The sequence below is a fragment of the Aristolochia californica genome, unplaced genomic scaffold, assembly GCF_029961685.1.
Source record: "Aristolochia californica isolate CCGP_79_NKW_82.1479 unplaced genomic scaffold, dmAriCali1.0.hap1 SCAF_14, whole genome shotgun sequence".
Lineage (NCBI taxonomy): Eukaryota > Viridiplantae > Streptophyta > Magnoliopsida > Piperales > Aristolochiaceae > Aristolochia > Aristolochia californica.
The window spans coordinates 23,027,393-23,044,001 of record NW_027181815.1 but is presented as its reverse complement, the minus strand read 5'-3'; the positions used below and the strand labels follow the sequence as shown (position 1 = coordinate 23,044,001).

The following is a 16,609-nucleotide window of genomic DNA, read 5'->3' as shown; positions in this document are numbered from 1 at the left end:
ATCAAGAAGAATCGAGTAGTAAATTTTTCCTATCCCCAAAAACGGCACAAATGCTAAAAAATAAGTTTAGATTTAGAAAATGATCAAACTTGTAATAAATTTATTTAATATAAATAGATAGTGTTATTAAATTAAATAATAATAATTATATTTAAATTAATAATATTATATAATATCAATATTATTTATATAAATAAGAAAAAATATTTAATGCTTAAAAAAATATAAAATTTTATAAATAATAATTAAAAAATGATAAACATTAATATATTTTCTACAACGTGCAAAGGAAAAAAAAATAGAAGAAAAATAATGGAAATTGAATTTGCATCCTGAAATGTGAATTTGCATCTCCTAAGGTATTTTTAATCAATTAAGTTAATTAAAAAAATTCACTTTCCACCCTAAATTTAGAGGCGCGCTAACTAGTTAAATTACCCGGTTTAGCATACGGCCGGGGTTTCGTAGAAAGTGGAGGCTATTTGAGTCATTAAGCTTTTGTTTAATTTCGTACGAAGGACACGTGCCACAACTCTCGCCCGTTGCCATTCAATGGCCAGCCGTTCGACTGTGTGACTCTGTTCTCTCGCTGCCACTGAGAACTTCTTAGTCGGGAGAAAGGCGGGACTCTCTCTCTCTCTCTAGATTCAAGAGAGAAAACCGAAGAACTCCCTAGTACTCTTGCGTCTCGAACAGACGGAGACAATCCACGCGTTTCCTCCATCGGCGAAACCGAAGCTCAGACCTTTTCTCTCTCTTCTCGCCATATTAAATACCGCCGTGCCTCTCACCCTCTCCCAAATTTCACAGACCGCCAATTGCCTCGGCGATTCTTCTCTCCTCTCTCTCATGGCTCCTATCCAAATCAAGCCATCTGCGCCGTCCGCCGCTCAAACGTTTGCGAGTGCACAGGACGCTCGGGTCCTCGTTCGGGAGACCATGAGAATAAGTGCCAATCTTGCCTCGGCTTCCCCGCCTTCCTCCGCTTCTTCTTCTTTGGTGGTTGCTGAGAATTGCGGCGTCAGGCCGGACCTCAAGTACGGCCTCATTGAGGACGATTTTGTCGATTCCAGCTTGAGAGTCTTGTGCTGTGAGGAGGTTGACGGCCGAAGGTGGAAGTACGTCGCGGAGAGGGAGAGTGGTGGAGAGGGAAGGTTCGGGAAGGGTTCGATCCGTGCCTTGGGATTGCATACATCAGACGTGGCCGTTAACGTGAGTTTTACTGTCATCCTCTTTTACATTATTTTTGCGTCATTCGTTGTTCAATTTCTTTCTTAATCGGCATTTTCTCAAAATTTTAATATAATAATGTAAATCATACATCCTCTGAATTATACTTCTAATTTGGGTGCTGATCGCCCAAAATTAGTGGTGACGAAGGCAGATGTAACAGTAGACGGAGGACAGAGTTAGCACAACTTTCCTCTTTCTGCTTCTGCTTTTGCTTCCATGAAGGCTAATTCAATGATGCAAGAGGCAGGAGGTGCTACGTCAATATATTTTAAGGAGCTAAACTTCTTCTTCTTCTTCTTCTTCTTCTTACTTTTTTGAAAATTTTATTTTTCATTTTTGGACGTTTTGTGATTCCAACTTGGTGGCACTAACTGATTCCGTAACATGCATTTGATATTGAAAAAAATTCCCGGAATATTCCTGCACAAACTATTTCCGGAGGTGCCCATGATGCCAAACTATTACCTGCAGGTTTTCAAAAAATAAAATAAAAATGCATCTACTCCCACAACAGCTGGATTTGTTAAAAATCCCCCAACTTACTCTTATTTGCTAGAAAGTATGGGAAAATATAAGGAACCTAATGGCACACTCATGGCAGTGGTAGCAAATGTTTCTTCAGGTTTCCAGCTCATGGACAGAAAAGATAAATTTTTTTTAGAAGGTTATAAAAGTTATTGTTAATTTACTTAGTTTCTAGACTATGAGGTTATAAAAGTTATTGTTAATTTACTTATTTTCTATACTATGTGGTGGTTAATTAGTGCATATTGGTTTCCCTTTTCATTAAAGAGTGTCTCTCACCAGCTAGTTGATGTGGAGGATGCTGTACCAATGTCTATTAGTAGCGTTTTTTTTAATATCTATCCTTTGTCCAATTTCTTTGTTCTCATTGAGTTTCCGAAAATAAGATTTAATTTTAAAATTTAATTCATGATTCATATTGTGCCTTAAAAGACTAGCTTGGGCTTGTATGTCAGGAAGCATCTTGCCCTTTCAAAATTCAAACACCAGTTTTACAGACATGTTGCATTAATTTGTGATTTTAAGTAGCTTGGCATTAATACCCAATTCTAAATCCAGCCTCATGAGAATTATTGACTCTTTTGAATTTATATGTTGGTTAGTATCTCCATGGGACTTCTTACTTTTGGCTTTAATGAAGCTGTGAGCCTATTTGTTTTATCTGTATTCTGTTTCATCAAATGTGCTGACACTCTAAACTTTCACTGGACCTTACCTCTTTTGAGCTTCGCTAAGGTCTTTGGTCTATTAACCATCAATTGAAGATTTAAAAAGTTGGTAAATAGAGGGCCGTGGTTTTCAATGTCTGTCTTATAAGTGATAAAGGCCATACAGCTGGAAAGAAAAAAAATAAGAACGACAACGGCTGCACATTTGAAACTTTATCCTGTTGATATTTAATAGTAATGAACGTTGAATCTCCCTGCAGGATTCGATGGCTTTTATTAGATCCTATGTACTACCCGAAGGATTTCCTGATAGTGTTACTCCTTCATATGTGCCTTATATGACATGGCGAGCTCTAAAGGTATTTATTTTTTTTAATTTTTTATATCTTTCATACTTCTCCCTATTTCTCTTTCTCTCATGTTATCTGAAACAATGTCAATTTTGCTTTTAGCACTTCTTTGGAGGAGCCATGGGCGTTTTCACTACACAAACATTGTTAAATTCACTTGGGATATCTAGAAATAGAGCTTCTTCGGGAGCTGTGGCTATCAATTGGATTATCAAGGTAATCTCATTCTGTTCCATCTCTAGGTACTGTACATAATAAGTCTCTTGAATTTTATATGATTCGAGGTGGCGCTTCAAGTTCGTCCTGCAAATTTAGGTGCACTTGGTCTTAAGTTTAGTTCAGCATCAGTGGGTTTTGTTATAGTTTGTTCTCCTTGTATGTCTCATGCTGATGTATCTTTCTGGAGCCAATGCCTCTGGGCTAGCAGATTCTTTCTGTTTCTTTGAAGTGCCAAAGTCATATTTTTTAGTTCTTTTCTTGAAATAGGATGGAGCAGGACGTATTGGCAAAATGCTCTTTGCACGTCAAGGAAAGAAATTTGATTATGATCTTAAGCAGGTAAATTATATTCACATTATTTGTGGGGTTTCTAGCTACAAATTTTGTTTAACTCAGATTTCTAGCATAATGCTTCTCTAAAGGAAGGGGAGGCCAAAATGCCTGTGAGTTCACATGATTACTGAAATTGAATTGCTTCCAGCTTCGGTTTGCTGGTGATCTTTTAATGGAGTTAGGTGCTGGAGTGGAGCTGGTGACTGCTGCGGTGCCACATCTTTTCCTTCCATTGGCTTGTGCAGCCAATGTGGCAAAGGTAGTAATTGTTTCTTCATCAAAGACCGTAAGTTTTCTTTATTCTGTCAATGTTGGTGGGAAAAGCAATAAATGTAGATTTGTTTATCTTTGGTTCATGTCAGAATGTTGCTGCTGTTACATCAACATCAACTCGTACACCGATTTATAAAGCATTTGCCCAAGGAGAAAATATTGGAGATGTTACTGCTAAAGGAGAATGTGTTGGAAATATTGCAGATCTGGTACACTATGCCATTTTCTTTGTATATATGACACACAATTCTTGAGTTATTTCTTTCATAAAAAAGTGTCATGATTTTGAACAGATGATTAGCCCCATGAAGTCCATGCTATGTGCATTCATTCAGTAAATAGATGTAGTTCAAACAACCAAATGGTCATGAATAATTGGCATTAATGGTTCACAACTTCCTTTATGTAGTAACTAGTGCTAAACTTTTGTTGGTTGTTTCTATTGTACTGATTGTGTTGTTAACTGCCTGTCATGTGAAAGTTGGGGACTGGACTAAGTATAATGTTGTCAAAAAGAAATCCTTCTCTGGTTACAACTTTTGTGCTCCTCTCATGTGGATATGTTTTCAGTTCATTTCAAGAGGTTTGTACTCTCTCTTTCTCTTCCCTCCTTCACTTTCTTTCAATCTTTCAGTTCAAAGGGGCATAGTAGAGGAGAAACATCTAACCTGTTTATTTTTTTTGAAATGATCTAACCTGTTTATTATTCCTTTACTACATCAAGTTATTAGGACATGTAAATAGCCAAAACTAAATTAGCTAAATAGAGGAGTCATTGGCTTTGAATATTCTCATTGGAATGATGGATGCTATTGCCAGGTTAACTCGGTAGTATTGCGGACATTGAATCGGGCAAGATTTACAGTAGCTGTAGAATCCTTTCTTAAGACAGGTATTCAATTTTTGTAACTTGCGCATGTTTTGGTTGACATTGGATGACTAGTTTTCTGTAACCTTTCAATGGTTGGAGACATAGTTACTTGTTTGTTTGGACCGAATTATTAGGTTATCCTGAAGTCACTGCTGCTTGTATTTATAGTATTAGTTGAACAAGAATTTTGTTTGTACGCTACATTTCAGACTTTACCCATAATGTTTGAAACTGTATTTCAAAATATTCTTTTTTACGTACTGTCCAGGAAATGTTGTGTCTATGCACCCTCGGAAATTGCACTGCATATCCTCCATAGAAATCGAGAATATTACCTATGTCTGTCCCTTTTCTGTCCATCAAATAATTTGGCTCAGAACATATAGAGGATTTAATAGCTTTAGAAAATAGTGAACATGTGTTCTTTGTAAGGTGAGCAAACTTTCCTACTTTTTAGTGGTTAATACAATATTCTGGTCATAGGGCTTCATGTTGTGGGTATAATGAAAAAGACAAGTCAGTCCACGAGGATAGAAAACTTAACGTTTTTAGGGTTTTGGGTAGAAGAAAAGAGTGAGGTGGGAGTAGATGAAACATGAGAGAAAAGAGAAGGAAAGAGATGAAAAATATTACATCAAATGTAATAATACTACTGATATACAATAAACAAACAAGGTAAAAAAGGGAAGACTGAAATAAAAAACCACAAACAACTTAAAACTGTCCTAAGCTCTAGTTGAGCTTTGTTACTACAATGCCCTTGTTTTCGATCAGTTTGCATCAGTCTGATATGGGACCCATCAAATGGGCCCTAAATGGATGGCCTATGTGGAACCATGAAACAGTCAAAACAGTGTAACTAATTTTAAGGGTCCTTTATTCTTGTACATACTCTCTTTCAAGTTTCACTTGCAAGTGAATGACAATGAGTTGCCCATTTTTCATGATTTCATGTCCTTGGGAAAGTACCATTTCCAGGTGTATGTGCATAAATTACTATTCTCTTCCCTATGTGGTGGTTCAAGATACGTTGAAAGTAGTTTTGTGGACATTTGAACCAGAGGTGACTTTTGTGATCCTTCAACATCAAAGCACATGAAAATTCCAATGGGTCTTTTATGTATTTGTTTGTAATTTGTCTACTTACCTGAGTAGTGTCTGTTCCTTCACATCCATTTTCCTTTATATTCTCTTTTAATCTGGTTGGAAAGTATACATATAGTTTATTTAGTATACTTTGTTTTCTCGGAAAGTTGATTCCTTTACAGTGTTGTTTCCTAGGGTTTACGGGCTGAGGGACACGGATTGATTTTTCATATTATTTAAGTTATAAATAGGGGAGATGGGTCTGTAAACCCTCCCAATATCTTTTTTCCTGCAACTCCAATAAACTTTTTCCATATATCTTGTTCCTTGTGGCATAAGTTTGGGCTTTGGCCATGTCTAATCCTTCTCTTGTTTATTTAGGGGGTGTTCCATCGCTGGAGGAGGGGAATGCAAAGGAAAATATATTTAGCTTCCCATGGTCAAAACAAAGGCCTATAATACTCGGTATGTTAATGAGCATTAGTGCTTGTGGGTTACTGTTGAGTTGTTTAGAGACAGCAGGAGTGATATTTATTTAGCTGTAACACAGGACCAAGATTTAAGGATGCATTTCATGAGCCAACTTTATTCCTGGCTATAGAGCCGCTGTTTGAGGTGTTGTTTTTGGCCCCACTTTTTTAAAGCAGAAAGTTATTAACATCCGTCACTCAAACTTTGCACTAAAAATAATTTGTACTCTCACTACAGAGGGAAAGATACATAGTAACATATAATCCTGCGAAGGGAAATGTGTATGCATTGTTCAAAGATCAGGCCAAGTCTGATGACATTCTGAAAGCAGCTTTCCATGTGAGCCTCTCTCTCTCTGTCTCTCTGTCTCTGTAAGGCTCTTGTTATTCTATGAGAATTCTTAGATGGTTTACTAGTAGAGCTCTTGCTTAGACTAACATGTCTGGTTTTCTCAGGCTCATGTACTTCTGCATTTCATCCGTTCATCAAGTGCCAACCGCTCTTTGAAAAAAGAAGGCGTTAACAATCAATCTGATTGTGATGAATCCTTGATAACTAATTCTATCTTGAAAGCTGGCAACTTGGAGTCTCTTGTTGCAGAATCTTGCCAAGTTGTCTCAAATGCATATGGGCTCTTCAAGACCAAAGCAGCTGAACAGGTAAACCTGCTGGAGCCATTTGTTCTCTGTTAATGAAATTACTTATTATTATGAAAATATAACTTTAGGAACAGAGCATAAAAGTTATGATTTTTTATATGGTGTTGAAAATTTACTATTAGAAGTGAGAAAAGAAAGCCTAAAAGCCCTAATTGGAGGTCCAGTTTATACAGCTTAATTGCATTAAGAGAGGAGGGGGGTTACATCAAGATTCTGCCCACGGTTGGCCGTAGCGGGTTGCCCAAAACCCGTACATTTCGTCCGTCGCAGTTGATGTGTCAGTTGTATCAGGTTGCGTATCAGATGTTGTAAGGTTACGGGTAGATACAGGGGTAAACAATTCTTAGAAATCTAAAAAAGTCATTACAATTCAATTCGCTTCATTTGCTTTAGAGACACATAATTTTTTTTTTTGAAGAAGTGCTTAAGATATTAGAGATACATCCATTTTGCAGTGCTATTGCTGCTTGATTAGGAGAAAAGATTAGGGTCTGTTCGGAATTTGGGTATAGGAAATACTTAAAAGTTAAAACTTGACTTTATCATGAGGCCATTATAGAACTCCATTGCCTCAATATGTAATCAATAGTAAGTTTTATATAAATATTTATTATTTATAAATTATACGTAATGTTTACCATTGTATTTATTAACATTAATTCAATAATTTACTATTAATATGTAATAATAATTTTCGATAAGTATCACTTTTTTTTTTTTTAAATGATGTTGAATTTTATTAAATCAAAAGCTCAAATGAGCAGATTACAAGGGGGAAAACCTTCTCAAACAATGAGAGATTGCTGGGAGGTTCCGAATTTAGCCAATTTATCAGCAAAGGAATTGGCTGATCTAGGAATGAGATTCCAATTACAATGAATTGAGGACACAATGTCAGCAATACAATCAATGATAGACTAGTGGCGCCAAGAGGGGGGGGGGGGGATAACTTTCTTTTGAGCACTAGTTGATGACAACCTTTGAGTCTCCTTCAATAAGCAGCTTGCCATGGAGATGGTCCTTGAAGATTTGGAGGCCAAATAGAAGAGCACTCACTTCAACAGTGTTTGAGTCAGTGATGCCCACCGGCCCAGCATAAGAGAGAATAGAAACTCCACAGCTATCTCTGAAAACACCACCTGCTCCAGCTGGCCTAGGACAACCTAAAGCACTGGCATCAAAATTGAGTTTGATGCAGTCGCTTGGGGGAGGATCCCAGGTAGCCATAATCGGAGTCCTTCAAGGGCCCGCCATATGAGCGATCAAGCTCCAATTTTCTCGAAGGGAAACACCCGATAGAGAGGCAAATTCCTTTCTGGTATGTAACCAGTTGGAGATAAAGCCTACTGCATAAGAAGCCGTATTATCTGGGGTGCTAGCTTTGAAATTGAATCTTCGGTTATTTCGCTCAAGCCATAAGTACCATGGGATATGCGCAAGGCATTCCAAGAGAATTAACTTGCCCAATCTAGGAAGGTGAATCCCCATAGCCATCTCACAAGGGCCAAAGAGGTCTTGGTATAGCCCTATTTGGAGGCCAATTTTTTGAAAGATCTTCATCCAAACTTGCCAAGAAAACCCACATTGTAAGAGAACATGCTGAATCTCGCCACACACGACATAGGGGACAAGTACGATCAGGATCGGTGAAGCCTCTTTTGTGGAGGTTGTCAGAGGTGAGGATTTGGTCTCTGATGGCAGTCCACACGAAAAATTTAATTTTACTAGGCACTGAGAGCTTCCATACCAGGTTTGCCTTATGCTCAGGCGATGCACTTCGTCAGTTTTCTCCCTAATTTCTTCTTCTCTTTTTGGAGTATGGTTTCCATATCTCCAACATCCAATTTTTGTGGTCCTGATGGTGGTTCCTTTGTTTGAGAAAGGAATTCTTGAGGGTGATGATGCAGCAAATACATCAATTGATGGGCTTTGAGACAAGGACAAACTAAATAAAACTCATAGACCCTGCTCTAATACCATATTGGGATTGTAGGAAAAATAGATTGGGAGAGATTAGGGTTTACAGACCCATCTCTCCTATTTATAACTCAAACAATATAAAAAATTAATCCTTGTCCCTGCAGCTTATAAACCCTAAGAAACTACATTCTACTGGAAACAACTTTCAAGGTAAACTAAATAAACTTTAATTATACTTTCCAACACAGTATATTGCTGGAAAAGCTTCTATGCTCTTCCAATATCATTACTCTGACATTCCATCAAAGGCTAAGTTCTTACATATTAGTGATCAGCTAAAAGACAAGGTTCTAAGACTCAGCCCACGTCCCATGTGATGATTCGAGATGAGGTCTAACTTGGAATAAGTCTGACATAACACATATTTCCTTTTAGTTTCCCTTTTTCTTCTTCTGCTTCCTTCTTTCGTAAATCTTCAATAGTTTAGGATGACTTAGTTTGCCGTCATTTTTTTCTGCAATTTCTTCAACAGAAAAGAGTATGTCAGACTCACTGATTATAGAAGAGTAGAACCCCCCCTAAAGTAAGTGCTGCCTTCATGAAAATTATGGAACTTCCGTTCCATGATTTATCTTAATTATGGAACTTCCGTTCCATGATTTATCTTTTCTTTTAATACACAATGATGGCATCAACCATATAGGAATAAACTGATGAATAACTTTAATCATGGTTCAGTGTATCACCAAGTCAGGCAAGTTGGCTCGGATTTGGACCTGGGCAGTGACTTGGCTAGACACCATACCACACAGAGTTTGGTCTGAACAGACCTGCATTGAATCGGACTTGGACTTGAATCTAATCAGTCTCCCTTGGAAGGAAATTAACACTAAGGTATATCTGCACATGACGCCACTTGAATGATAAGGTGCTGATTCAAACCTACTGCTGAAAGATTTAGAAAATCATATTCAAAGCCTACCACAATTTGGCCAAGTGCTAGAAGTTCCTGTTGTTACTTGACAGCAGTTACCATGGTTGGCTAGCAGGAAAAGGCTGTTACTAGCAGCTTTTCCTTTTGAAAGAAAATACTAAAACTAGGTTGGTCTCTTTACTTGAGGTGATCGACCTGTTCTTATATAGGTTCAGATGAAACTTGTTCATGACCTCACCGTAGAAAATTTTGCAGCCCCCTTGTGATCCTATTTTTTCATTTCTTGTGCTGTAGATACCCCTGATACTACCACTTGGATCTGGAATCTACATGCTGATGCTCACGATTTCGATAACCATATGAGTGATTTGGAGGAGATTTCTCGAAAAGTCTTTAGTGCTCATTTCGGTCAACTCTCCATCATCTTTCTTTGGCTGAGTGGCATGTATTTCCACGGTGCCTGTTTTTCCAATTATGAAGCATGGCTAAGCGATCCTACTCACATTGGAGCCAGCGCCCAGGTGGTTTGGCCAATACTGGGTCAAGAAATATTGAATGGTGTGTGGGCGGGGGTTTCTGAGGAATACAAACAACCTCTGGATTTTTTTCAGATTTTAAGAGCGTCTGGAATAACTAGCGTTTGGAATAACCGTAGTTTTAATAACTGACAACCTTGCTAGGCAGGGCATACCAAACATCGGTCAGATTCTCTAGTTGTGTAATGATATCAAAGACTACGTTGATCACATCTTGCTGCATTGTATCACTTAAAATATGGAGCTATGCTCTTTCTAAGTTTGATATCAGTTGCTGCTGGCCTCATTCTTTCTTGGATTGCCTGACACATAAAGTTTGCCTTGTAATGGTACTTCGGCGTACCTAGAATGAGAGAAACTAAAGAATTATCTCTAAGTAGAGAAGCTGAGCTGGAATTGAGCTGAAGCTCGCTGCTGGACTTTCTTCTCACGTTCTCTTCACTTTTCGTCATAGAGCTCCCCCTAGTGTTGGCTTGACCATATTAAACTTTGATGGTTCCTGTAGAAGGGCTGGCTCAACCTAATTAAACTTCACTCTAGGGAAAGCCCAGGCTTGTCTGGGTTGGTGGTGTTTCAGGGATTAAAGATGGTCTTCCTCATCTCCTATTCAGGCCCGTTTGTCAGTGTCATTTTGAAGTCAATGCTCTTCTTATAGGAGTCACAATATTTCGAGAAAGAACTCTTGGTTCCTCTTGTAATTGAAGGTGACTCAAAAGTTGGTTGTAGGCTAGTGAGAAACTGCTCTCAGCCCATTATGGAGTTTTTAACACATATTTGAAGAAAAATTAAATTTTATTTGATGCCTTGATATTTCCTGGCTGCATGCTTTATATCAGCAAACAACCCTGTTGGCAAGCTAACCTAGGAGGTGGTTGACCTTCAACATTTTCTTGTACTTGTTTCTCCAGCTCTTGTTTCTGATGCTTTTCATGTTGTATCTAGGCCCTATCCTTAGTTTAATAAGATTTCCATTTGGTTCAAGCTTTATCTTGTGTCAGTATTGTTTTATGCTAGTGGGTAAAAGCTACCACATTTCTTTGACCCATACAATGCTCCACGTCTTAGGCCAGGCTTCCTGGGAAGTCTCACATTGATTCTGCGTTTAGATGAACCAAGTTTGTTCGCTAATTCTTAATGAGTGAATAGTCCCACATTTATTGTGGGTTTGGATGAATCCAAGTTTTTCTCTTAATTTCTCTTTTCATTTTTCACATGAGACTGCCAAGCCTTTCTCATTCTCATCATTCTTTTTCTTTATTTTATTTTATTTTTGACTTGACTATATTCATGTTTATAGTGTTATTTAACAAAAAAAGAGTGATAGAGTTATAAGATTCCTTGACGTTGAACTGCAGTGTAACTAGGCTAGTAGAAAATGTTTAGTTAGTGTCTTGTAGACTTTTTTAAAGTTGGGTTGGTTCCTCCCAAATGACTAGCCAAAATTAGGCCTCTTCTAAATTTATAAGCATAGGATCTTTTCAACATCAAACCTATTCAGGACTGGTAATCTTTTCCTCCACATGCAACTCTCACTCTCAAACAAGTAGCCTGAGATGTGAAGTATGTGTACAGCTATAAATTGGTGGATTTTATTTACCCACCAACAAACATATATGACTTCAAGAAAAGAATAGTTAAACTTTAATTTCTCTTTCTATTGTTTAGCAATCTACTTTTAGATTACTTTTTTAAAGAAGTCTAAAAGTTTTTTTTTAGAAAGCCTTTGATCAGCATTGCTTAGCGTGTGTGTGTGTGTGTGGGGGGGGTTGCATGTCGATTAAAGAGTAGATCATCTAGGGACAGAAGAAGTGAAAGGTCATTCCATTGTGATACCCTTTCCCTAGAGAATGAGCTTTTTTCTGTGAATGTGTATAATTAGAAAGTGTAAAAGAAAGGGTTGGGATATTGGAAACCTTAGGTTGAGATGGATGAGACATTATCTTACTACATCTCACTAAAACATTCTTTATATTAGCAAGTTGAAGTAGTGTTATTATGTCAAAATTGACTTCTAATGTAGTGTAGTTACATTAAACTTCTGTTATTTGATAAGTTAGTTTATCAAGCCTAGGATTGAATTTTGATTGTGTTGGAAGATGGGCCCAAGAAGCTGGTAAATAGATTCTGGGCTCCAATGGGAAGAAGAAAATGAGCAACAAAATTAAAAAATGAAGTTCCAACAACTATTAAAAGAACAAAGGGTTTCTGGAATCCTAAAGACCATAATTACGAGTCTTGAAAATCAATGCTCTGATACCATGTTGATTTTTAGGACTCCATGGATTTAGCTCATGAAGAAAAAGAGATAGAGACCCATTGGGAGAGAATAGGAAGAGGAAGAGGTTATAAACTTGTATCCTAACCGTCCCCCTGAAGCTCAATTTATAGATTGATAAAACTACAATATTATAATAATTCCCCTGAAATTTAAACTAATTACATCAATGCCAACTCTATGAGATGACTCTTTATTTACCATCCTGCCATCATTGAATGGGCCTGTGGGCCTTGAGCCCCATCTTCTACCTCTCTTGGATGTGTGGGCCTTCCTTGGTCGTGTGGGTTTGGGCCCATCTTCCAACACTCCAAAGAAGGCCCACACGTCCAAGAGAGGTGGAAGATGGATTTAAGGCCCACAAACCAAGGAGAAGGCCCACAGGCCCATTCAGTGATGGCAGGATGGTAAAAAAAGAGTCATCTTATAGAGATGGCATTGATGTTATTAATTTAAGTTTTAGGGGTATTATTGTAATATTTTAGTTTTATCAATATATAAATTGAGCTTTAGGGGGAGGGTTAGGATACAAGTCCATAACCTCTTCTTCCTCTTGATTTCTCCCAATGGGTCTCTCTCTCTTTTTCTCCATGAGTTAAATCCATGAAGTCCTGAAAATCAACAGATTGGAAACTCAGTTCAAGAGGTTACATTTAATGGAGGTATAGGAGCTTCGGTCAAGGTTCGTATTAATAAAATCTCAGTGCACCTTGGGGTCAGACTGTCATATGTTCTTCTCTGTTTCTTTTTGTCTGTTACTGATTTTGTTCAGGAACTTTAAGTCTACTTTCTTATCTGCATCAGTTTTTCATGTCTTTATGACATCATTAGTTTAAGGATTTGCACAAATTGTGTGCATTTTGTTGTTTCACTGTGTGTCTGTTGACGGTTTGGCCAACAGTATAGAGTGATCCATAATCAGAAAATCAGAAATAATCTGGGATTATTGATGGTGCCTACAAACATCCCAATTCGTGCAAGTCTGCTGTGAGATGATAGTCTAGTCTTTAGATTGCAATAAGAGCTTTCCTCAAAGAAAGACTGCTTTAAGAACTGTGTCATTATAAATGATATATATAAAAAACTCCATCGACATGAAACTATGCACCTGGGTTCTGCCTCATCATCAATGGAAAAAAGAGTAATAACATGATGAGTATGACTATATCTATCTCTGTGAGAGCTGCTAACAGCATAGCTACGATAAAGGCAAAATTTTTACCTGTAAAATTGTAGCAGGGTCTTCCCTTCCCTTGTTGCCATAACTGTCCTACTAGCGAGAGGGGAGGTAGGGAGCGACTTGCCTCTGTCTCTATTCTATAGCAACTATAGATGAGATTGGAGGGTAGGGTCCCTGCCTTTCCCCCTTCCCATTGTGTGAGGGAGGCAGACTAGATCCTTTTCTTAGGAAGCCAGAGGGGAGGCAAGAGTGTCAAGGAATAGTCCACATGGATTAGTGAGTACAAAGATCTTGAGTTTTTTATTTGGGAAAGAGGTTTCCTAAGTTGGTTAATCATTTTGGGATGGACCTTGGACCCAACTTAACATGGTATTAGAGTAGGTTCTCATATGTGGGCCTCCACCCAAATTATCCACATGTAGATCCACAAAAGAGGGTTTACACGTGAGGGGGAGTGTTAAGGAATAGTCCCACATGGATTAGTTAGTACAAAGATCTTGAGTTTATTATTTGGGAAAAGAGGTTTTCTAAGTTGGCTAGTCATTTTGGGTAACTTAACAAGGAAGAACTGGCTCTTCCTCCCAGGCTGTTCTCTCTGTAACAAGTGAAGGGAGGCAGGAGGGCATGGGCAGTCCCTGCAATCTCTCCTGCCCTCTTGCCATCAAGATGTAGAAGAAAAAATATAGTCATAAGCCATGTAAGCGACCATGCAGGAAAAAAAACTGCCTGATTTTCTCCCTATTTATGAGTTATCTGTATATTGAAACAACATTCTTTTTATGTTTTCTACATAAAATTTTGGCAGGGCTGGGTGATGTCAGAGTCTCTTCTTAACCCGGGGAGAGCCAGACTATGTTTGAATGCCAACTAGGTCACGGCTTGAAGTCTCAAACTCTTGCTCGTCGAACTGTAATTGGGACAGGTAAGGTGCAAAGCAAGTCCGATAAGTCGCAATCTCACCGAGGCGGATGATCTGGGTATGCTCCATTTTAGGTTTAAAGCTTTAAAGCTCGTATTTTAGGTTTCATTTTATTGTATCCTAGAGCTGTGATTTCTTACAGTTCTGGTGTCTTGGTTTCCCACATTTGTTGTAATTTAGTTGATAGAAAGTTTTGGCTTTGAAATTTATTGTAGTCTAGCTTGTCAGCGACCTCAATCTTTACAGTGTAAATCTTTCATGATGGTCACCAAAGAAGAAGCAGAAAGACTGCTGATTAGGGTATTTCTTTTAATCATCTGGATCAATGGAAGCTAAGTAAACAATTCTCCTATTTGGCGTGAGCCTTGAGGTGGCAAATCCTCTAATCAACAAGCCCTGAGAATATGAGAAGGCATTGCCTATCTGGACGTGTGTGACAAATATGAGAATTCTGATGTGGCCCTTATTAATTTCTGTTAGAGAGGCTCAATGAGGTAGTACCAAACTGAGTTTGACCAGATACCCAAATCCTTCCACTCTATGAACGAGGAACAAACACCACAAACCATTCAGATTGTAGCGTTTATGAAGGAAAATTTATTGATTATTTCTAGATAATGTCAAAATCATGGTTCTTTGACCCAAGATGTTGAAATGATGAAGCATTGATTTTGGAATGAAAACATCCCTAGTTTCGGTTAACCTGATTATTTGATAAATTGCATTGTGAGAGTTCCTTAGTTTTGATGATAATAAACTCTAACAATTAATTAGAGTACAAGTGTAATTATTTAACAAAAAAGGTAATGATGTAATCTGGGCAAAAGAGACTGACCAAATACCCAAATCCACTCTATCCTGAAGAACAATCTTTTCCGTAAAAAAATTAAAGTTTCCTCTCATATTCAATGATTTCTAAGAGCCCAGATTTTCAAAACTGAGATTGAGGTCTCCTACAAAGTGCATTTCAAGTAACTAAGCATTCCAGCTTTTATTAAGTTTTAATTACATTCCTTGTTTGATATTTTATTTTCAAATAGAAATTTCAATTCAATTGGCATCATATGAATTCAATTTATTATCCATTCTTGTGTTATTGATCAAATTGGTAGTTTTAACTAGCATTAAGGTGTAACAAGTTTTGCGTTTAATAATATATCTGTCTATTGAAGAGATAATTGTACTACATTATAAAGTAATTGTCCCTTGCAATAAGATCAATTTGTTCTCAGATTGATAAGGTTTACTTAGTGTTATTGACGGTAAGTTCTTATTTGTTTTAGACAAGTGCTGTAAAATTTAAACAACTTGGTTCATTGATGTAGGTGCCATTAGGGTAATCACAGGGAAAGCTTTAACCTTAGGCAAAAGACCCTTGGGACTAGAGTAGTAATTTGAAATAGTGAATGTGAACCACTATAAAAATTCTGGTGTAGTGGATGTGTTTGTGTAAACATTTTAAATTAACTTAAAAAACTGTAGTAAACCTATTCACCCCCTCGAAGTTTACTTGAATAAAAAAATTTCAAGTGGTATCAAAGCTAATATACTCTTCAAGCTTGGTTAAATATAAAAGTTATGAGTATAAAAGGTTCAGAAATGTCTGTCAACACATCCTCACAAACTTTTGCCAATAATACGTTGATTTTTCAGGATTTTATAGATTAGTTTATGGAGAAAAGGAGGACGATATATTGGGGAAAAAAAAAAAGGTTATAGACTTGTGCCCTAACCATCCCCCTGAGGCTCAATTTATAAATGAATAAGATTATAATATTATAATAATACCCCTGAAACTTAATTAATTACAGCCATATAATCTTTATAAGATGGCTCTTTATTTACCATCATGCCATCACTGTGTGAGCCTATGGGCCTTCTCCTTGGTCTGTGTGTTTGAGCCCATCTTCTACCTCTCTTTGATATGTGAGCCTTCCTAAAAATCTCCATCAAAGAGAGGTGGAAGATGGGCTCAAACTACCCGCCTTCCTAATATAATCTTAAAAAATGGCATATAAAATAATCCGTAAATAGTCCATCACTTGTTAGAAATTAGTCACCCTAATTTCAAATTAACAAGAGCAATAATAATAATCTCAGAAGAAAGGAAAAATAAGCACAAAAAATAACGAAATTCATACAGGTTTGCCTTAAAGT

General features: G+C 37.5%; 1 protein-coding gene across 1 annotated transcript; it reads left to right on the top strand.

Moving 5' to 3' along the window:
* Window positions 1-609: 609 nt before the first annotated feature.
* LOC137950314 (protein root UVB sensitive 6-like) lies at window positions 610-14,804 on the top strand. The gene is made up of 13 exons (XM_068796710.1): window positions 610-1,212; window positions 2,687-2,785; window positions 2,879-2,992; window positions 3,263-3,334; window positions 3,477-3,587; window positions 3,691-3,810; window positions 4,083-4,184; window positions 4,421-4,493; window positions 5,940-6,023; window positions 6,109-6,173; window positions 6,267-6,368; window positions 6,485-6,688; window positions 14,339-14,804. Exons 1-13 carry the CDS (start codon window positions 850-852, stop codon window positions 14,402-14,404), a joined length of 1,575 nt encoding a protein of 524 aa, XP_068652811.1. The 5' UTR covers window positions 610-849; the 3' UTR covers window positions 14,405-14,804.
* Window positions 14,805-16,609: the final 1,805 nt, after the last annotated feature.

Coding starts and splice junctions, on each gene's coding strand:
- LOC137950314 (XM_068796710.1), top strand. CDS start 850: ATGGCTCCTATCCAAATCAAGCCATCTGCGCCGTCCGCCGCTCAAACG. Junction 3,811..4,082: donor TTGGAAATATTGCAGATCTG/GTACACTATGCC, acceptor GTCATGTGAAAG/TTGGGGACTGGACTAAGTAT. Junction 6,689..14,338: donor AGACCAAAGCAGCTGAACAG/GTAAACCTGCTG, acceptor AAATTTTGGCAG/GGCTGGGTGATGTCAGAGTC.